The following is a 23,071-nucleotide window of genomic DNA, read 5'->3' on the forward strand; positions in this document are numbered from 1 at the left end:
TTGCTTTTATCAAGGCGGAGGCTGAGAGTTATCACGAGGGCTCATGGTTAATAATGTTTCTCCAAAGAATGCAAGTAAGCAACTTGTGGTTGTGAAAAACAAGTTTTTGTTTTTTTTCACAACCACAGATGTTCAAGGTTCACCAATGTTTCAGCAACATTTCATGAACTGACCAGAAATGAAAAAAAAAAGACCTGAATAACTAGGCAGAATTTAAAACCCAGGCACATTGTTGCGTTCATCCATCAGATCGAGTTCAAAACGGTTTCTAACAGTGGAGCTTCGTCGTGACGCTGTATTTCTGCGTCTGGCACAAATTCAACAATATATTTACATCTATTCGTCATTTCAAACACGCGTTTTCGCCTCAAGTCAAAGGAAAAGATGATAACTAGTGCGCATGTACAGCGAAAAAAAAGAAAAAAAAAAAGAAAAGAGAAGGACTCTTCATTGCGACTCAATGTGACTCCGTTGGCTCTCCTCTGGCTCTCCTCAGGTACAACCATCCGCCGTCGAGGTCTGTGTTTCACCGGGACCCGGAAGACAAGCCGCTGGCTGGCTGGCTGGCTGACGTGCCATTACGTCGGGTTGTGTGCCCGTCGTCTCTCTCTCTCCCATCCAGCCACGCAAGTTTTTATTGAGCTCTGCGCGCACAGAGAGGCTGCGCGCAGAGCAGACAGGAGGGGAGAGTCAGAGCGCAGCACCGCGCTCTGCCCGCCGGATCTTACAGCCTGTTCGGAGACCGAGACTTCATTCAATCTCCCCCCCAACCCGAACCAACGGGACAGGTGTGGACACTTTTTTTCCTCCCTTTTTTGATAAATTAATTTTTTTTTCCACTGAGCGTTATTATTTTTTGGGGGGAGAGCGAACCAGAGGGAGCCGCTTTTCACTGGACGCGCTGTGACTTGAAAACAGCAGCCCCACATTTTCTCTCAGCAGAAAAGGTAAGCGGCGAAAGGAAGAAATAACGCCGATAATTAAAGATGAAGTTTGTTGAGAATTGTTTATAAAGGAGGGAGGTGGGAAAAAAAAAACTTAACTACTGAATTATGTTGGCAGGCTGCATGTTTCACTGTGGCAAATATTCCGACACTTACTGACAACTACATTCAAATCGATTATTCATTTATTACAATGAAGAAGGTTGCATTTTAGGATATTTATTTTATACGTCTTCGACACAATTTGGTGTTTTTAATAAGTGCAAGCAATATAATACAACAACAACATAATAATAATAATAATAATAATAATAATAATAATAATAATAATAATAATAATAATAATAATAATAATAATAATAATAATAAGAAAAAAATAACATGCACTAGAAATTGTAAATGTATCCCAATTATTAACTCCGCTCACCGCAACAATGACGCGCCAGGCGGGAGTGCGCACTTTCTAATATTTCGCTATATTGCGAAATATTAAAAAGCGCCAATAACGACGCTTATTATTATTATTATTATTATTATTATCATTTATGCGGCGCGTCCCGCGTCGCCTGCGGGAAGGGAGAAGGTTGCTCCTCTCCTGGAATAAAAACCCATCGATCGCGAAAAAAACAAAAAAAAAAGCCAAAAAAAAAAAAATCGGTCCAGTTAGTGTGTCATCAGCATTGTATTAGCGGCGACAAAAGTATTCAATTGTCACGCATTTGAAACGCATAATGACTGCGGCGGTCCTCTTTCATCAGCAGACAGAGCAATCACACCCGCACAATGGTGGAGCCGAGGCAAGGGGGCGGAGGGGCGAGGGTCTCCGCAGGCATGCATGGAGCAAGGAGCGCGCGCGCGCGCACACACACACACACACACACACACACACACACACACACACACACACACACACACACACACTCACACACACACAAGCGAGAAGACTGACACCTTGTTATACCCTTTTCAAATAGGCGTACCTGATGGCTGATTTGTGTATATTATTCAAGCAACATGCAGTGGCGCCACCGCGGTAGGGGTGAGGGACGCAAGGGACCACCACTGTAAATTGGCACATTGCATCCCTGATCCATGCAATCTATATATATATATATATATAATCATATATATAATTTGAGGAGATATATTGCTTTTCTTGTTTCACTAAATACAAATTGTTGCAAAAAAACAGTTTTTCCTGTCTGTGCATTTGAAGGCAGGGTTGAATCTGTATGGAGACAAATCGTTAACTATAACTGAGTTTGTTTGTTTTTTTTTTTCTTTTTCTTTTTTTACATATATATCCTTCAAATGGCAACAGCATAATAATAGCAATAATATAACCCCATACGGTCACTCCTTTTAAAAAACTCTCTGGAGACATCCTTGATTTCACCAGTGACCGGAGAAACAACCTGCATTGTTTAGAACGTTTTGCAAAAATAAGAAAAAATCAATAAAAATGTGGCAAAACTTTTCTGCGATTTCTTTCCCGCACCCTCTGCGCCCTTTGCTTTCTCCGAAATGTTGTTTTAATGTTTTGCTCATTCTCGAATAAGGAGGTGGAGTGGTGCCATGCGAGCAGCATCCAGGCCCCCTCTCACAACGCTTTTATGGTCTTGTGTCTGGGTGCTTGTGTCTATAAAGCCCTCCCCAGCGCCCTGGCTCAATCTAATTAGCCGTGAGTAAAGGAGACAATAATGCTTCAGCTGGTTTGTGTCATTCTCTTCTCTCTGCCTCTGCTTATCTTCACAAGCCCCACTGTGGCTCTTCACATAAAGATACACACACACACACACGCACACACACACACCTCTCCAAGCAGCACGCAGAGTCGGGCGCTGCAGTCACACACACCTCCACTCCGGATAATGATGGATGGCCGTGCCCAATGGGAACAAACAGGTAGATAAAGCCAATCCCATTTAATAACTCCGTGGATCGGAATGATAATCTTGTTGTTCATTAGCGGCCGCGGCGCCGTCCGTGGCCGCAGCAAACTCCCCCTCGCCTCCGTTATGAGGAGGATGTGTCCTCCGGCGAAGGCGTAGGACAGGGGAGCATCCTTGGGTGGAAACGACAATGCCGTGTCCTTGAGAGAGAGACAGAAAGCAGCGGCGTTCTCCCTCCCCTCCACTCCTCTTCCTCTCACCTCCGACACACTCCCCCATCTTTTGTCGGGGCGCATACACAAATGGGATTAATGGAGGTATGAATTACAGAGAGCTAAATCCTGCTGAGTAATCCATTTGGCAAACACACAAACAACAATGGGCATGCGGCAGCCGCTCTCCAGAGCCCGGGCCTGCGGTGTTTAACGCAGCCCAGACAACACAGGCTGACCACTTGGCTCGGTGACACCTTACAGTATCCATATAAAGTGTCCTTTCACTACAAAACCGCAAGACCAGCAGCATCAGCAGCCACTCGGGATCCAGGCTCAAACAGAGGCGAGCCATTAGATCCTACAAGCTCTGCGATTAGTCTACTCAGAGACGCTAAATTCCTGTAAGTAAGGCTTTACTGATGACTGGTATCTATGAAACACTCAGTTACAGGACAGAATATGAGGGTGAGAATGCTCTCATACTCACACCTGATGAATTTGACCCTTTTCCCCTCCTTTGCTTTCTGAAATGCGAGTTTCCACAGACCGATGAAACAGAGGCTGCTGGATTAAACTAACAATGTGGATGGAAAGATTTGAACTGGATATATTTTTGGGTACATTTTTCAAATGTCTTTTAAACAACAACATATTTAGCCAAACTCCAAACAACAACTCCAACTTGCTAGGTTAAATTGGTCACATTTCTACTGTTTATTTTTGTTAACTTTTCTACTCTGTTTTGTTCTCCTAAAAAGAAACAGGTGAGTGGTTTAAGATGAAGCTGTAAAAAATGAGCGCAACTGTAAGAAGTCCTGACGACAAAAGCAAAAGCTGTCATGTCAAGATAACCTCTTCAGCTCAGATTGTTAGGAAGCTGTAGCTAGTTTGGCTAGTTTAGCCGAGGCTTAGTTTGTAGTCGTCTTTGAGATAATACTCTCATTTCATTCTCATATTTTACCTTTTTTAAAATGTACAAACAGTCGGCTAAATTTCAAGGTTTAGTCAGGCGGGTGGAAACTATACAGTATATTAAACCGTCCACTGACACTGTGATTCCCCACATTTCAAGCAAAATAAAAATGTGAAAAGGTCATGACCCCAACTCTTGGTTCAACATACAGGCATTTTTACTGAGCCGGATTAAAAAAACTTTGCAATGACAACACAACAAGCATCAAGAGCTATCATATTAGCCACCATGTTTGTCCTGTTCTTCGTCTTTACAACATTTCTAATATCCGTAGGCGCTTTCGTCCTCATTGTTGGTATTTTGTAAGAGTACCTCCTGACCCCATAGTTACATTTTTGTGACCCCCAAGTGGGGCCTCGACCAGAGCTTTGGAAGCTACTTCTCTAGCAGGTGGACAAACGTCCACTGGGCTGGTACGAAACATCCAGGTGCCAAGAGTTCTTACCCAAAAAACGTGGATACAACTTAAACAAATGATCAACTTGGAAAAGGGCAAGCACAAGCAATGTATGATTAAAAACTCTATTCTGATGTAGACATGGCCAAAAAAACATTAAGGGTGTAAAACTATTAATCCATTGTAATTTACATAGTCTTGTTGGTCACGACAGCAAAACTGATTCTAGTGTGAGAATGTGGTTTTCTTTAAGTTAAAGTCATTTTAAAGCTTTAAAAGTCATGGAAACAAACTGCTGTTGTTCAGCATTACATTTAAAAACATATGCTCAACTAAAATTATTATAATTAATCTCTAATCGCCTACAAAACAGTGTAATCTTCTCTCTGTTGCTGCCAGTGCACACACCCACACTAATTTGTTGATTTTAAGAGTTGACAAGCTCAAAGGGGCCAAGCTCATCAGCCCCCTGCCCCTGGCAACATGCCAGTGATTTAATGACTGCTGACTGACACACACACACACACACACACACACACACACACACACACACACACACACACACACACACACACACACACACACACACACACACACACACACACACAACCAACCAACCAGGAGTACATGATGGCTGCTCTAATGACCTGAACAGAGGCATCTTTTAATGGAGGGACTTCTACCTGCTAGAACGTCCACAGGTATCTAAGGTTTGACGTCACTCAGTCTAATGCATATTTTCTGACATCAGACATCAGTATATGTCCCGGGAAACCTCAATTTTTTTTTTTTTTGTACGTGTCAACCACAGTCGCAACCAACCAGCCGCATGTTGCGCACTTCCAAGTATTATCTAGACAAAAAAATAATAATAATAATAATAAATGCTAAGCAGGCCTATCGGGGTGAACGTAAACCCGCCGTTTGTTCTGAGTAGTTCTGCGGCCTCCGCGGAATGGCCTAGTTAAAGACAGTCAAGTCGCTCCCCCACATTGCAAAGGCGCCCGGTTTCGGGGTTGGGGGTCATAAATTCACTCCTCCTCTGTTGGTTTAAGAGGTGCTGAAATCGCTGTTTATTTACACAACAACCCCATACAAACAACAGCACTTACTTGTTATTATTATGATTATGATCAGAGGGCCTGTATGCAACACACCCAGCTGATCGCGTCTCGCGTGCGGAGAGATGAAGAGTAAAACAAGACGTCTGCTGACGGCTTCATGCAGGAGCAGGGAATTGTTCTTTATTAGAAATTAGAATAATGCTATGCAAGCAGAATTTCCTCCCTACGTTTTTGACGTCTGTCTTTAAGCTCTTAAAAACGCTTATTGGTTCTAAAAAAAAAAAAAAAAAAAACTTCGCTCCGTTTGAGCTTCTGGCGAGAGAGAGAGAGAGAGAGAGAGAGAGAGAGAGAGAGAGAGACAACATAAAGTGGGCTGCTGATTGATAAGTCGTTTAGTTCTGTGGGGGTTGAGGAGAAATAGAGAAATTTAAAAGCAGGGGAGAAGAGAAGACCGAGGATGCAGAGAGCCAATTGTGGCAGCGCGCTCCGTGATTGGCGCAGAGCGACGCTCCGCCCCGTCTTGGCTTGATATGGGAATTTACTGGCGCCAGACGCATCAGTCTGCGCCACATCTCATTAATGAGCCCGAGCTCTGCACGGATCAAGAGGTTTAGCACATCCCGGCTGCGTTTTGCTGCATGTGTGCGCGCGCGCGTGTGTCCCGTCAGCTGATCGGAACCGCAACAGGTAGCCGCTTTACCGCAAAAAAACGGGACAGAACTTTTCCCTGCTTTTCAGCTTTGCAGACACGGGGTGTGCTTTAAGACTCTCTCACTCTCTCTCTCTCTCTGTCTCTCTCTCTCACACACACACACACACACACACACACAGCCGTGCTCTTTACTTTGCCACAAGGACCCGCTGAAGCCCACTTCACGTGTCATCCGATCTGAGTGGATAAAACACGCGGGACGCTCCTTGTTTCCCGTCGGGAAGGAGGGATGCAGAGGTGAAACGTTAACGATTTGCTCTCATCACTTCGCAGGTCGTCGCTGAAGGAGACGGAGGGACGCGGCGCTATTTATCAAGGATTCTATTTCTAAAGCCGACAAAACAACAACAACAACAACAAAACAACAGCTGGGAACTTTACACTGCGAAGAGGAGAGCGAGCCGATCAGGAGACGGAATCGGACTGGAGGAGAAATAAAAAAACAGGAGAGAACGACAGAGAGAGAGAGAGAAAGAAAGAAAGAGAGAGAGCCATGGAGGTCGCAGCCGCGGATCAGTCGCGGTGGATGGCGCACCATCACGCGGTGCTGAACGGCCAGCACCCTGACTCCCACCACCACAGCCTGAGCCACAACTACATGGAGCCGATGGCGCCTCTGCTGCCGCAGGACGAGGTGGACATGTTTCTGAACCACTTGGACTCCCAGGGGAACCCTTACTACGCCAACTCCCGGGCGAGGGTGACGTACAGCCAGGCGCACGGTGAGGCTGAGAGAGTAACGCGACATGCAAGTAGAAGTTATCACAAATAGATAATAATAATAATAATAATAATAATAATAATAATAATAATAATATAATAATAATAATAATAATTTGATTGAAATAAATTCAAATATAATAATAATAATCAAAATTTGTTATAAAATTGTAAAAGCTCCTCCTTGCAATTCTGGGCCAATTCAGGGACATAAAAGGGATTTCTAGCAAATGACAGCGAGAGGAAAGGGAAGTATGTCACTTAACCCCTCAGTGTTGGGTCAGCAGAGAGAGAGAGAGAGAGAGAGAGAGGCACTTCCCGGATATAAAATAAAAACCGCAAATTTACTAATAACAATCTTTAGTCCGAGAGCCGCGGCAGCAGCAGGAAAAGCTGTCCGTCCCGTCCAGACCTGGAGCTGCTTTCATCTGCGATCAGCGGGGCTTTATTGTTTCGACAACAATGGGCCTGTTGTCGTTTTGGTGAAACGAGGCCTATATGATTAGACAGTAATTAGATCCACAATTTAAAACCGGCCGGAGCGTTTTATTTACGTCTGGAGCTAAATGTCGGATTTGAGTCACTTTGAGGCTTTAGCTGGTGAGACTTTTTATTTGGACTTTCAGAACTTGCGTCAGGATTGCTCTGCCCTGAAAGTTGTGGGATAAAATGTGGCGTGCATGCTGAGTGTATTACAAAGAATTCAATAATAATTTTGTAAAAAAAAAAATCTATAGCCTATATGTATATGTATATATTTTCAGCTCGCCTCACTGGAAACCAGGTTTGCCGGCCACACCTCATCCACAGCCCCGGCATCCCCTGGCTGGATCCCGGGAAAGCCGCGCTGTCCGCCGCGCACCACCACAACGCGTGGGCGGTCAGCCACTTCAGCAAGCCGGGCCTCCACCCGGCCAGCTCCGGATACCCGTGCAGCAGCAGCGCCGGCACGGCCTCCGTGTCCTCGCTCACCCCCGCGTCCCACTCCAGCCCGCACCTCTACAGCTTCCCCCCGACGCCTCCGAAAGACGTCTCCCCGGACCCGGGCCCCACATCCCCGGCCTCCGCACGGATGGACGAGAAGGACTCGATCAAGTACCAGGTGCCGCTGGCGGACGGCATGAAGATGGAGAGCTGCAGCCCGCTCCGCGGCGGCCTGGCCTCCATGAACGGCCAGGCCGCGGCCACGCATCACCCCATCCCGACCTACCCGGCCTACTCGCTCCCCACGCCCCACGAGTACAGCGGCAGCCTCTTCCACCCGGGCAGCCTGCTCGGCGGCTCTTCCTCCAGCTTCACGCCCAAGTGCAAAAGCAAAGCCAGGTCGAGCTCAGGTGAGTCTCTGGGGTTTTCATTAACAGATTATTAAAACGACTTATAGTCACATTCTCCCGGTCCAGCCTTTGACGGAGCGCGTACGTGTTTTATCTGGCACGGTGATAATGTCGGAGTTGTTGTTGTTCTTGTTAAACACGCGGATATAATTGTGCATGCATCGCCTGGAGGGTATTTGCATATTTTGTCTGAACTCAGATTTGGACCTGAAATCCCTCCCCGTGCAGTTTTTACGTTTATTTGCCTCTCTGTCAAAAAAGAAAGAAAGAAAAAAAAAATCTCTAATTTCTAAGCAACATTTCCTCTCTGACACCTCTTATCTTGGTTCCGTCTCACTCTTTGCAACTTAACTTTAACTGGGGGTGGAGTGGGAGGGTTGGGGGTGTGTGGTGGTGGTGGTAGTGGGTGGGTGGGGGGGTCAGTTCAAGAAGCAATCCACTTCAGGATGAAAGCTTTCAATCCAATCACTGCGATTTAAGTTTTTTTTAAACAGGAAGTTGGATGCTTAAATTGTTCGACTTATCGATTATTCGTGACTATCTCAATCGAACATGTTATCGCGCAATTATTAGAGGAAACTAACAGAACTTTGCAGCGACTCATCCGGTTCTTCAGGTTCTCCCCCATCACCACAAACCGCCTAGATTGCTTCTTCTTCTTCTTCTTTTTCTCTTTTTTGTGCCACAGAATTATTTACTTGTTCTTTTTTTTCTTTTTGCCTTTTTAAACGTGGCCTTTACTGCGCTTGGAAAATAAAGCAGTCACGACGCCCTGGCTCCTGCCATATCCTGTATACCTCCAAGTGAACAAATCACGACCTCCACCCCCCTCCCCCCACCGTCCCCTCACCGCCCTCCACAGTCCTAACAAAGCCCAGGCGACAGAGTCCTGCTGTTTGTGTTTTTAAGCCTGGCCTTGGCTTCTCTGTGAAGATGAGAATGCAGTTTTTATTTTTTATTTTTTTTTGCAGAGCATTGAGTAATCATCATCAGCGCTGTGTTGTTATTGTTTTTTTCATTCTTGCACTTAAAAGTCTCACGATGTTAATTAAAAAAAAATTTTTTTTTTTTTTTTTTTTTTTTTTTTTTTTACTTACATGTTTTTGCGACGTTTATGGGAATTGTGCGACTCTGTGTTGCTCTCCACTAATGGGAAACCAAGTGAAAAATAGTGATAGAAAAAAAACAACTCTTGTAATGAGTCAGTAATTTCCCCACATTGTTTCATTTGTTTTCCATTGAATTAACAGACAAAGAATGTGCATGAGCAGCTTGTTAACTACTAATGCACCAGTCAGCGAGAAGTCAGCTTATTTGTAGGTCAAATTCTGGCAGATCTTAGATTTATTTATTTATCTATATATATTTTTTGCCCATAGTTACATGCATCAAAAGAAAAAAAAGAGAAAGAAAAACAAAAGATGCACTGTGGGACAGCTTTTCATATTCCTTTGAGTTTTGACAATCCGATTCCACCCTTTACCGATTCCACTATTTTTATTCTGAGGAATATTGAATATAACAGAAAATGTGCTGCAGGTTCCTGGAGAAATAGCATAATTAATTGCTAAATAAATGAATAAAATTGAAAAAGTTCACTTTGGTAATTTCCAGCTCTGTCTGGATCATTTCTGCAGCTGGAAATGTCTTTTTAGTTTTGTGATTATCAGTCCAGAATCAGTCGATTTTCTCTCAGTTGTGTCTGATAAAGGTTTGGCTGGTTGAGTATAGAACATTTAGATTTAAAAAAATCTATTCATTAAATGTATTTAAAATTACAATTTTTAGTCCATAAGCACCCAAACCTACACCATTCTCTTTGCACTGTTAAAAGAGCCACAAATCGAAACGGGACAATTTTTTTACTCCATCTGTTTTCAAGAAGTGGTCAAAACATCAAATATTATAGTTTTTTTTTGTTTTTGCTATTTGTTTAGTGCATCAAATCTAAAGACGGCCACCATTTTCTGCATATAAACTCCAAAAAAATAAAAGTATCTTAATGAATTTTTTTCAGCTTTATAAAAATCAGATGAAGGCCGAGGACGTGAGTTTTGACACGTAAACAGACACAATCTTGTAGTGTCCTGTTTTCTCTATTTAACCCCCTCCCCCCCGCCATCGGACCAGGTTTTATCTTTTTTTTATTGAAAAAAAAAATATAGAACCGTCAGAACCGGCAAGTCAGATTTCAAAGAAAATTGGCAATAGAAGCTCGATCGGTGCATCTCTGCTGTTGGCAAATTGTTCCGGATGCACTTGTGCAATTATCAGCACTGTCATCTCCCCGAACTACACGTGGGAAAACGCTGGCCGCCCGACAATCGCAGTGAATATGAGCTGCTGTGGCAGGAGAAACGCTATAGTGTGACATTTAAAACAAGCCGGCCAGTCTGTGCCCGAGTCGGTTACACAAACATATCTGCTGTACGGCATTCAAAAAAAAGAAACCCAAAAAACAAAAAGACCTCTTATCTGTCAAACTCTCTGTCCGGTGCCCGTAGTGTTGATTGACTGTTGTACAAAATGCCACAATGACATTTCAGCTGTCAGCACGAACACCTTGCAGTCCTGCGGCTTCCTGTCGAGCTGACCTCAAACCAAGAGCTCTGCGCCCGCCTGACTTTCTTGTGCTCGATGCTTCTTCACCCTTCCCATTTTCTTTTCTTATTTCGACACAATGCGTTGCATAAAACAGAACATCGAAGTCACGGTTGATGAATATTTGCAGCTCTAATGAGGGCCTCTTCAGTCTGGCCCCTGGACTTGTGAAACACTTAAGAGGAAGGAGAAGGGAGGTCTAAGAAAGATGCATTTCAAAAGGAGAGCCTGGCTTTGTACTCAGGTCAGATTCCATTGTAGAGCAAAGGGTGGGACTTTGGGTGTCGCTGGCTTTATAACAGGAATAATGAGATGGTGCTCTGGGGAAAAATAGGGATTCTTGAAGTGAATTGTCTGTTTAGCAATAGGCTGTTTGAAGTCAAACCTGTAAGGGTGAGGCGAGGGCATGGACGGAAGATTAAAAAAGCCGATTTTTTCCTGTCTCTCTCTCTCTTTCTCTTTCTCTCTTTTTCGCCCACAAAGAATGAGCATTTGTGGTTGGAAACCAGCTCAAAGTCATTATTAGCAGCCAAGTGACATGCAAGCCTTTCGTTAAGCCCTGTGACACTATCTGCCGCATTTAATACCTCCAACTCGCACTAATGCTTCCTCTCACGGTTGCCCACTGAGTTGATAAATAATGCAGTCCTAATTTGATGGTGTGTCTCATTCTTCTTGTTGGACACCTCTGGACATGCTCTCGCCGCCTCTGGATCGGTTTACACGGAGCCGTTTGTGTGTGACAACTGCTCACTCTTTGCTACACCTGCACGCCGATTGTCCCCGACGGCAGGCGGATTTTCTCTTCATGTGCCATCTGGGGTCACCCGGCGCTATCGGGACAGTTGCCCGACAGCGCCGCACAGCTGCCACAATGTGCCGCCTCTTACAGAAGGTGAACTTTTTAATTATATAAATTTTCTTTCCCTTGTCTTCCTCTTGAACTATATGCAGAGGGTCGAGAGTGCGTGAACTGCGGAGCCACGTCCACCCCTCTGTGGCGGCGGGACGGCACCGGCCACTACCTGTGCAACGCCTGCGGACTGTACCACAAGATGAACGGCCAGAACCGACCGCTCATCAAGCCCAAGCGGAGACTGGTGAGCCTCTCGACCCTTGCTCTACGCCCCGAAGCTGTGCTCCGAGAGCCGGCTACCCAAATATGAGCACAAAGCAGATGCTGGCAGAACAATTCCAGGAAAGTTATATTTTCCCTATGATCTTCCTGGAATTGTTTGTCCCTCTTGCCCCCCGACGATCCGCCTTCGCGGCCTGTTACAATACTGCTACTATTGCCATTGTTCCTGCTATCGTTATTGCTGGTACTTCTGATACTGTTACTGATACCGATGCCCATGTTGCTTGAGTTAACACCATGATGGAGTCAATGGATGGCTGGGAGGAGGATGCTCACACATCTATCTATCTATCTATCTATCTATCTATCTATCTATCTATCTATCTATCTATCTATCTATCTATCTATCTATCTATCTATCTATCTATCTATCTATCTATCTATCTATCTATCTATCTATCTATCTATCTATCTATCTATCTATCTATCTACCTATCTACCTATCTACCTACCTACCTACCTACCTACCTACCTACCTACCTACCTACCTACCTACCTACCTACCTACCTACCTACCTACCTACCTACCTACCTACCTACCTACCTACCTACCTACCTACCTACCTACCTACCTACCTACCTACCTCTTTCCTTCCTTCCTTCCTTCCTTCCTTTCTTCCTTCCTTCCTTCCTTCCTTCCTTCCTTCCTTCCTTCCTTCCTTCCTTCCTTCCTTCCTTCCTTCCTTCCTTCCTTCCTTCCTTCACTCTACATGGTGCTTCATTTTTCCTACTTGTAAATAAGCAGTTTAAAATTCATGTACTCAAACCATTGCAAATGTTTATTTTAATATTTGAACCTGTTTATGAATTACGGCCCTAAATAGTCGTGAAAATGCTGAAATCTCAAGTGCATTTTAATTTGTTTGCATTTTACGGTGTGTAACATTTGCGTCACACCGTTTCACTTTTTGTTTTGGCTCTTGATTGTCGCTTGGGTCACCAGACTCTACCAAAATAAGACAGATTTGAAACTCTGATCACACTTCCTGGTGTGCATTGATATTTGTGACAGCATTTAGTGGTCAGGCTCCTTACAGTAGACGCTGAGGAGGTGAAATAAAATTGGCTACAAAGCATCTTCTTGTTGAGTCTGAATCAGAACCCAGTGTTCTGATAAACACAATGTCTGTCGCTCCTTATTTTACGACTTACTTGCTCTGGTTGGGTCAAATGAATGATTCACCCAGTGGCATCTTTGCCACAAATAACATCAGCAGGTCAATATTGCTGCCTCAAATTATCCCAAAGGCTGCAGCCCTGATCAAAATGTTATCATAAACATTAGCTGGTAATTAGTCTCGCCATTAGACGATCTCTGCAGACACTTCTGATTGGCTCTTTTCCTCTTCATTTCCCCCACCCCTCTTCGCCTCCATCACCTCCACGCCGCTCCTTCTCCATTAGCCCGCATTTTCCACCGCCCATGCGGCCGCGCGGCGTTTTGCATTTTTCAGCTCAAGTGTTTTTCAGACTTGTGTTCAAAAGGGGGCATCCAGTTGTTTCCTATCCGGATATCTGGCCGGGCCAGATAAGGAAGTCAGGCTCCCGGCTGTTTCCGCCTGCGCCCGGCGCGCAGCATTCTCCGCGGCCGCGGCTGACATGTAGTGTAAAAGAGATTATCACAACACTGAAGGAGCCGCTTGTGTGTGAAGGGACGGGCCGAGAGGGGCGGCCATTGGAAAATAAGTGGACTGACGGTCCTCCCTCCTGTTTGGTCGTTCTGCGCGGACGGAGGCGAAAATGTTAATGCGCGGTTGTTGTTTATTTTAGTAATTTTCCCCTCAATATTTGTTGACAGAAAAAAAAAAACCAACAGAAACGCGTGTTGTGTGGAATTAAAAAAGAAAAAACAACAAAAAACTTTGCACCTGTAATTGATTTAAAAGGGAAAAACATGAATGCTGCGTGCGTTAAAAAAAAGAGAGAGAGAGAGAGAAGCGGAGGGGCTCGTGCGTGTTCGCTTAAATGTTTCTCATTATGCGTGGAGAATTGATCCGCAGCGGATGCGGGAGCGCGCTGTCGGTGAGGACAACCTGTGGCTGGATCAGGGCGCGCGCGCTGGGACCCGACCAGCTCCTCCATGACAAACCGCTTTACGTCACGCAACGCACAAATCACCCGCAGCGACAAGCAGAAAAAATGTGAACGTGCGAATAAATGGGTATATATTTGCGGATCAATATTTATATAGGATATATATACTAATAGGCTATATCCTATATTAACATATATATATATATATATATATATATATATATATATATATATATATATATATATATATATATATATATATATATATATATATATATATATATATATATATATATTATATATATATATATATGTGTGTGTGTGTTTTTATATATTATTGTGAAATTGTGCGGTGCCATTTTCTCCTCCCAAACTTATATTTAATAGCTTCAAAAAAAAAAAAAAAAAAAAAAGGAAGCCATTTCGTACCCATGTAGGCCTATAGGTTGGCTTGTCATGGAGATAAAGGCTCAGACCGTCACACACGTGTGAATCTAATAAGCTGCATGTTATTTTCATAATTGACATAATATGGTATTTTCCACTAGTTGTGATTCTGGATCATTTTCGGCTCGCTGACATACTCACCTAAACTCGCCTGAACAAACTAAACTCCAGAGACGGAGTGAACGTTTCATTGAGGTCACGTGCCTGCATCCCAGTGACGTAAAACGACGACTTGATGTAGATAATCAATGTCAGTCTCAGCTTGTTGTGGAAAAGTCAATGTGGAACCACGAGCACCGCAGAAGTACGAAACGGCGAGGCGTGTCAGGCTGGATCTGAACCGCCACAAATGGAAACTGGTTGAACAGCAGGTTGCAGAAAATCCTCTACATTTAAATGACTTGTATGCATGTGTTGCTTCTTAATATGTGGAAATCAATGATACAATAAAATTGTATTGTATCAAAGTGAACAAAACTAAATAGGAAGAAATGACAAGGTTTGAGGGGGAGAAACCTCATTTCATGATGATGATAATAATAGTAATAATAATAAATGATAATGATCATATGGATTAACTGATGCAGTGTCTCTGTGGGAAATGATGACCACAGGTGTTTTCGGAGCATGAACTCAAAACACTGAACTTGGTGATTTTTTAAAAATCATTGTTTAAGGATTTTAAGTTACCCTGAAAACATAACATGTTGACATTGTTGCTTCCATCTGAATTTGCCAAAACAACGACTTCGGTAACTCCACCCACATTTGGATGTTAATAGTTGTGTTTTTGACCAGGCATCTTTTGCTTTCACGTCTGTTTGCATCAGAGGTTTCTAAAATTGGCATCAGGGCCCCATTTGTTGGCTTGGGGGTCACAAACCAACAAATGTGAGGTCCTGGGTTCCTCTCCACAAGTCAAATTAATGGGGACAATTAGCTGAAAACCACCTTCGAAAGCGATGGAAGTGGTGGATGCAAATCGATAAATAAAACATATTTACAGTGGTGACGTGTAGAGATATTATTTATAGTTTCACAGTCAGCCGATAGGGTCAGAGGTTTGAACCACTGCTTTAGAGAAGAAACACCCTTAACCAGATGTTGCCAGGGGGCGTTGCGCCCGAACCGACCTGTTCCTAACAACATAATGGAGCGTTATTTACAATGTTTACGTTCACTCTGTCTGCTCTCCTCAGTCTGCCGCTAGACGTGCAGGCACCTGCTGCGCGAACTGCCAGACCACCACCACCACCCTGTGGAGGCGCAACGGGAATGGAGACCCGGTGTGCAATGCCTGCGGCCTCTACTTCAAACTACACAACGTGAGTCAGCTTAGAGAGTGAACACACACACAGACACACACACGCACGCACAAAGACTTTCACCCAAGTGTGGAGTTTTCAGGGGGCGAAGGTGGTGCTTAACCGGTTAAGTGGGCGGACAGCGTGTATCGATTTAGGAGTGTGCAAGCAGAGGCTGCTCACCCTGTCGTGCAGAACCCACACCGGTCGTCTCTTTTTATTAATCCGTCGTTGTTTCTATGGGGGGCGTTGCTCCCCGGAGAGGCTGCCGGGTGGGACTGTCATTCAGTGTAACGGCGTCGGTTACACTGATGAGGATTTGTCTGAGGCTGCTCCTTTCACACCCAGCCTGTCCTCGTCGCCATGAATTCATATTGACCGGGAAGGTTCTGTTTGGCTCAGACAATTAGACAAAAGCTAAAATAAAACGCCCCCGACTGGCCCCAGAATGCAGCCAGTGGACATGCAAAGCAGCTGCTCGTTATTTATGGGGGTTTACTTTACACTGGTACGATTCATGAAGGGCAACTGCCTTGACAGAAACGCCGTGTACATGATAATTGGCAGCAAGTGAGAGATTCCGGCTGACATTTTGGGCTGAAGTTAGAAGGCAAAAAACAACCTTGAAGCACAATAATGTAGCATTCACACTGTCAGAGCGGCTTTTGTTTGGCGTGCCTTGAGCTAATGTGCCCACTCCTCAACAGGTCAACAGACCCTTGACCATGAAGAAGGAAGGCATCCAGACGCGCAACCGCAAGATGTCCAGCAAGTCCAAGAGGAACAAGCGGGCGGGGGACGGCTTTGACGAGCTCTCCAAGTGCATGCAGGACAAGGCCTCGCCCTTTGGAGCCGCGCCGGGCCTCACCAGCCACATGACCCACATGGGTCACCTTCCGCCATTCAGCCACTCGGGACACATGCTGCCCACTCCTACGCCCATTCACCCGTCATTCGGTCACCCGCACCACTCCAATCGGTCGCCGGTCTGGGCCGAGCCTCACTGAGGTCGTCCCTCTCCGCCCCGCCGGGACGCAGGACCCGCCGCATCTCCACAGACACTAAACGGCGGACTTGTGTCCCGCACAGCGGTCGGTCGGAGCGCAGCGGCTTTCAGTTGGACTGAACGACCGAGGGCCTCGTCGGGCCGCGGCCTCGCTGAGAAGGGGTGGCCGTCGCGAACTTTTGCGGACTCTGCGAAGAGCTAGCGCGACGAGGGGGTTTGTCCGTTCCAGCCACCTCCTTCGTCCCCCGGGGTGAGTGGGGCTGACAGGAGAGGAGTGAATGGAGACGCTTGTCATTCTTTTTTTTTTTTTTTTTGTTGCTTATTTTTACTAAGTCACTTTGGTACCCACCTCTCCCTGACCCTGTAACAGGAGACTCCAGAGAGGGCCTGAAAACAACCGCTGTTTTTCACCTCATGATCATACCCTCATACTCCGAGATATGTGCACCTCGTCCATCCCTGCGCTGTTGTTCAGAACCGTCGCCATCACACACTCGCGCACCACACACACACAGACAGACTCCTCGGTGCTGAAAGCTGTCTTACAGGCAGAACTGCTGAAAGGCAACAACCAACCATTGCTCTGTTCACATGCTGGATTGTGCACCACAGTGCTCACCTGTTTTTCATAACTGTTTTATGGGAAAAAGAAAAAGAAGAAAAAAAATCAACACCCCAACACAGTAAATAGAGTGTTTATAAATGCTTAATTGCTATCATTGTTGTTATATTTGATGTTATAATTATTGCTACGATAATTTATTTTCACTCTTTAAACTTTCACCGGACACACATGGGAACGTATGATTTTAATTACATGGTTATTACGTGAAGAAAAACACTGACCTGTCTCGGGCGAATAAAAGTCCGAGCTGTACGTTTTTATCATTTTTTTCCATCTCACAAAGAAGAGAAAATAAAGTTTAATACTGAAGTAGCGCACGTCTCTATGATTCTTACAGATGTACGTCCCAGCAAGCAGAATGGAAAGAAAAGCAAAGATGAGAAAAAAAAAATTGAAGATTTTTTTTTAGGTGTTTCTTTTAAGGAGGCTGCAATTTTCAATCGGGTCGCTTTGCAAAAGTATTCACACCTTTTGAAAGTGATTTGGTGTGTTTGTATGTGCAAAAAGCAAAAACAATTAAGCACGCATTTTTGAACTGGAAGGCTGATCATAAATCTACTTCCAATATTACAACAAAAGAGTGAAAACCGTTGAGTGTATTTGCATATTCTGTTCATACTTGTGTTGTGACGGTACAAACTTTGCCACATTGAATGGAGACTTCAATGAACAACCATCCTCATGTCTAAATTTCCTAACTGGATTCAGGTCTAAACTTTGACAGGGCCATTATAACGCATGAGAATACATTCTCAAGCTTTTAGCAGGACCTAACAGGCATACGACCAAGAGTCTCCTGTGCTTCGCTCCATCCATCTTCCCATCAACTCCGACCACTTCCCCTGTCCGCGCAAAAGAAAAGCGTCCCTACGTAACTCGGCGGCTGCCAGCGTGTTTCACCGTGGTGAAGGTTCAGGCTCCTGTGCAGAGTGTCAGTCATACAAGCCTCTGGAGAGGAAGACCAAAAGCTCTTCCACACGTTTCTTTATGCCACTTTTTCAATGATGGACAGATTCGTGGACTCCTGAACTAAAAGTTGACTAAAAGCTCTCAATCTCAGTTTAGGTTGGACGGCCGTGTCTTGCTAGGTTTCACTACATGTTCAGGCTGGGCTCTGTGACGTTTAAAGGCCTGGATGCTGTTTTAGACATTTTTCTTTCCCCTGACCTGCTTGCAGGGTCACGTGGTCTTCACGGTGCCGTTTGTTCTCTGAAAAGCTTTGGAGTCCTTCACAGAGCAGCAAGTCATCATGTGTCTTCTGAAGGCAACTGGTTGCACTGGGATGATTTGAATGCGAAAGCGACTCACATTTTCCAGAATTTCAATGTCTCATCTTCACCGTTTGAACCAACACTGTTATTGGCCTCTGAGATAAAATCCTAATAAGTTACAGAGAAGCGTGGTAAAAAGATGACATGCTATAAATACCCTTACAAGTTGCAGCCGTTTGCCTCCACGCACAGTCTCGCTTTCGGATGCGTCTCTTAATGAGTCTGCCTCCATGTTGGGCCTGTTTTTTTGTATTTTCTGCGTGTTATTCAAAAAACTGTTTGTGTGGGACGGTGCACACGGCTATTACGCTGTTTCCCCCCCTTCACAAAGAGTGCGTGGTCATTAAAATCATAAGCGGTATCAGATGCATCAAGAGAAGCTCTCTGATCCCTAAAGCGTGGTAATGCTTTGGTCAGGCTCCTCCTCTATCTGTGATGGCTGGTTGTTAAGAGAAGGCCTCTTTGTGGAGCGAAGGCCCCGGGCTGGACCATTGTGTCCAGACAGCAGGCTCCAACGAAGGGCTCCGGAGTCACACACAGTCATGCATATGCGCGTACCGTCATGCTTACGCACACGCAGCCACGAATTCACACCCCGTTCGTTTTTGACGAAAACAACGTGTGCAGGCTTCCCCCAGCCCCCCAGTTTTTGTTTTTTGGCGTTCAGAAGTCCCAAGCGTTCGGCGTGAACTCGTGTGTTGCGTGAAAACTACTGAGTCATGAGAGCGGTGTTTTTCTCACTCCCAGCGTCTGTCAGAGACTGGCCCCCCAACCCCCTGTCCCTCGCTTTTGGCCCGGGCGACTGGAGTGAGAGGAAGGACAGCGGGGTCTTTAGTGGGAGAGCGGAGAGGAAGGAAAGGCAATCAGGCGACCTGAGCAAACACGTGGGGGTCTGCGCAAACCCCTCCACACACAGATGTGCTCGCAGCTGAGGCTGCCAGGAAGCAGGCGTCGACTCTGTTTCTCCCTCTTTCTCTTTGTTATTTTTTGTGCTCTCTCTCTCTCTCTGCTCTCCCATGTTTTCTGGTCTCCTCCTCTCTGCGTCTCTGCCTCCCATTTGGACGATTACAGTACAGCCAAGGGGGCGGAGGGGACGGACTGAAGAAACTTTGAACACCGCCAAGCGACTAATGAGTCTGCTCCATTAGGGCCAATTTTCGGTCATCATTGCTGGGCTCAACATGGCCTCACACGCCCACTGCACAAACCGTCCGATTAAACGGTCTAAAGCTAAAAGCGGACAGCTACCCCTTCCTGAACCCTCCACCCTGTTGACATCTGCTGGGGTTTTCCAGAGGTCTGGGCTGTTTAAATTGTGAAAAAAGAGAGATTTGTCCAGGGACATTTATAGGTACTGTTTTTGTTATCCAGTGTAGGCGAAATGCTGCGTCGTCCGCTTCAGAAACCCTGACAGTACGCAGGACCGGGTGGCTGAGAGAGGAGAGGAGGGGATCCTCTTGATTCACCGGTGAAAAATGCAACGCACGACTGGCAGCGGGCTGGTCCGGCCATCTGTGAGCGCCGAGACTCCAGTGGGCTCTGAGCCGCCGCAGCCGAAGGGTCCGCTCGGCTGGGCTTTGGCCGGGCTCCCAGAGAGCAAGCACTCTTCAGGGAGGCCCTCCGGAGGGAAGGAGCAGCCCTCCCAAAAATAATACGGCGGTCTGAAACGCCAGAGACTCCCACATCACACATGAACATGCGAGTGCGCACACAGATGGGGACCAATTTATTGGTCTAGCAAAAAAAGAAGAGAAAAAGCCTTAGAATAGTTTCGTTTTGAGTGTTAGAAGGATCTTGTAGTGGAGACATTATAGAAAACTTTCAATTGGACATCTATTAAGTGGGATAAAAGTAAAAAAAAAAAAAAACCTCCATATTAAGCTATAAATGTTTTTCTTGTTTTTGTTTTCAGAAAATGTAGGGGGGCACAACTTTATAAAAAAGAGGAATCTGTGACATTAATATTATTGTCTGGCAGCATTTTTAAGACTAGGGCTATTGCCCCCACAGGCCCTCCCTTGAATCTGCCACTGCTGGTGACACAAATAATGGCTCCGATAACAGAACAATAACAACAAATGTAGCTGAAGCATCTCTAGTTGATCCTTATTGTTTTTTAAAGCTAACCAACGGTTCTCTGATGCTCCAATTAATAATCTATAATGTTCTGTTAAAATGCACGAGATGTAAATGTGACACGATGCAGACGGCCCGACTGAACGACAATCCAGATTCGTTTTACCTCCACGCTCAGGAGGAAGGATGCTGAAGGAGGGAAAGACAAGAATCAAAATGTTTTGTTAGAAAACTTCAGAAACCTGCTGGGGTCAAAGCCCTCTAGCAGACATTATGTGTCGCCTACCTGCCAATTGGTTCTTTTGGAGGGAGAGTCTTTAACTAGACTGACTAATGAAACTAACATTTAGCTAAAAGTAGGTGTTGCACATAGCAAAAGATAAATATGTGGGAAAAATAAGAATGGTGGCGGAGATGTCATGCTTTCTCCTCCAAAGAGCCTGGTAGCCGGTAACCTTGGTAGAGTTTATGAGCTCTTCGAAATACCAGGAAGGATAAAAAAAAATAAAAATAAAACAAAAACGGTGACCTCTGCCAGGAAGCAGAAGATGGCTTGTAGGTCTTAAGGTGAGATAGTGACACAAGACATGTCGAAATCAACAAGGAAACGGTTCAGCAGACAAAACATTTAACCAATAAGGAACTGATGAAAGGCAGTGCAACAGGCGGCAAGGAGAAAGAGAAAATTATTTCTAGTAGGTATTTATATAATACATATAATTAAACATGCCATTTTTTCTAACATTTTATTTAGTTGCTGCCTTTAACACACTTTTGTTGCCAGAGCAACAAAAATGCACTTATTCCTGTTTCAATGAGGCGGTAGAAGGTTGTGCATGTTTCATGTCAGCGATCATCAGGACTGGGAAATAAACCTTTGATGGCAGGACGAGAAAGTTAAAGCCTTTCAGAGTTTGGACTCCTGGATCCTTTTAATTTGTCGATCTGCCGACTTAAAAGGTATCTTATCTATGTGTCCGTATTTCAGGCCTTGAATTTTTTTAAATGGACGTGCAGGAAACCATATTTAGATAACTATTTGCACCTGTTTAGCTTAACCTCACTTCGGCGTATTTCAACCATAAACATAGAAAGCAACGTGTCTGCGACAAAGTAGAGCTAAACTTTTACAAATAGGAATCTGACTCCTCTCACGCTGAAGTTTTTGCCTGTAAGATTGTAAGATAGCCCAAGGTCAGTCAGACTGGATGTGACATTTTGCCACAGATTCTTTCTGCTCAACTCGCTGTTCTGTTTGGTCGCTGCCACCCCACCAGACAAACAAACTCGTGTCCAATCCACCCAAAACATGTAGACAAACGACAAAAAGATGGAAATTAAATTATTAGCCACAAAGGTTTACTTATCATTCCGATGCTGATATGTTGAAAAAAGACAACAATATCGGCCGATGACATTTTATTGCGGATACAGAGCAGAGCGCCTCGTTCCACCAACCTTACATCACAAACCCCAAACAAGGCGTTTTATGGCTTCATGTCTTTTCCACTTTTCTGATTTTCTAGTAGCACGTCTTCGATTTATTGTATTGACACTTGCTCTCCCACCTGAGCTGTGGATTTATGCGGCTCCTCCAGAGTTCCACCCAAAATTTCAATTTGAGCTCCATAAAAGTGAGATTTATTTGTTTTTCTTTCTCCACCAGTTTCTCCCAGAGCTGCATGGTGTGCTTGTTGATCTTCATGATGCTGCTGCTCGACTAAAACTCTTCTAAAATGACTTCGGACGGCATCCAGAAGCAATTTCATTTCTGATTATCAGAGTAAAAGTGGGTCAATACGAGGATAATTTGTCAGGAAGCCACGTCTTTTCCCTTCTGCATCATGATTCGGCTCTTCTTTGTGCTGCTCTAGCGCATAAAATCCCAATAAAATACACTGAAGTTTAGGGTTAAACGTAACAAAACTCACTGGTGTGGAAACGCTGATGGACCTGAAGATAAGGCATCAACATTCACAGTTGGAATGAGTTTTATATCTTGAATACCGAACACTGTTTTCACCATTGCTCCCCCGTTCAGATTTCTTGGCCCGTTATTTTGGTGAAGAAGCGAGGGCGTTGTGTGTTTTTCGCCTCCCTGGGCGGACGGCTGCGCCGAGCGTGGAGGCGTCCCCTCTTGACTCTCCTCCTGAATTATGTGACACAGAAAAACATAAAGTAGGAAGTTACTTATCTCGACTATCAGAGTGGCATTCCTGAGGAGAGATGAAGAGGAGAGATCTTCGATGCGTCAGCGGGGTGAACATGGTGGCCACCTAGATCAGAGCTCCGGGAGGTTTTACGACTTCAACCTGGAA

The 23,071-nt window shown here is 44.9% G+C and overlaps 1 protein-coding gene across 2 annotated transcripts; it reads left to right on the top strand.

The window, feature by feature from the left end:
* Positions 1–490: 490 nt before the first annotated feature.
* gata2a (GATA binding protein 2a) lies at positions 491–17,719 on the top strand. 2 transcript variants are annotated; one of them, XM_055023723.1, is made up of 6 exons: positions 491–947; positions 6,471–6,919; positions 7,682–8,251; positions 11,807–11,952; positions 15,671–15,796; positions 16,483–17,719. In XM_055023723.1, the coding sequence occupies exons 2-6, from the start codon at positions 6,691–6,693 to the stop codon at positions 16,780–16,782; spliced, it is 1,371 nt and encodes a 456-aa protein (XP_054879698.1). In that variant the 5' UTR covers positions 491–947; positions 6,471–6,690; the 3' UTR covers positions 16,783–17,719. The 2 variants fall into 2 exon arrangements, with proteins under 2 accessions (XP_054879698.1, XP_054879692.1); XM_055023717.1 differs by lacking the exon at positions 491–947 and adding an exon at positions 5,802–6,172.
* Positions 17,720–23,071: the final 5,352 nt, after the last annotated feature.

Source organism: Poeciliopsis prolifica, unplaced genomic scaffold, assembly GCF_027474105.1.
Source record: "Poeciliopsis prolifica strain line A6 unplaced genomic scaffold, Auburn_PproV2 SCAFFOLD003, whole genome shotgun sequence".
Lineage (NCBI taxonomy): Eukaryota > Metazoa > Chordata > Actinopteri > Cyprinodontiformes > Poeciliidae > Poeciliopsis > Poeciliopsis prolifica.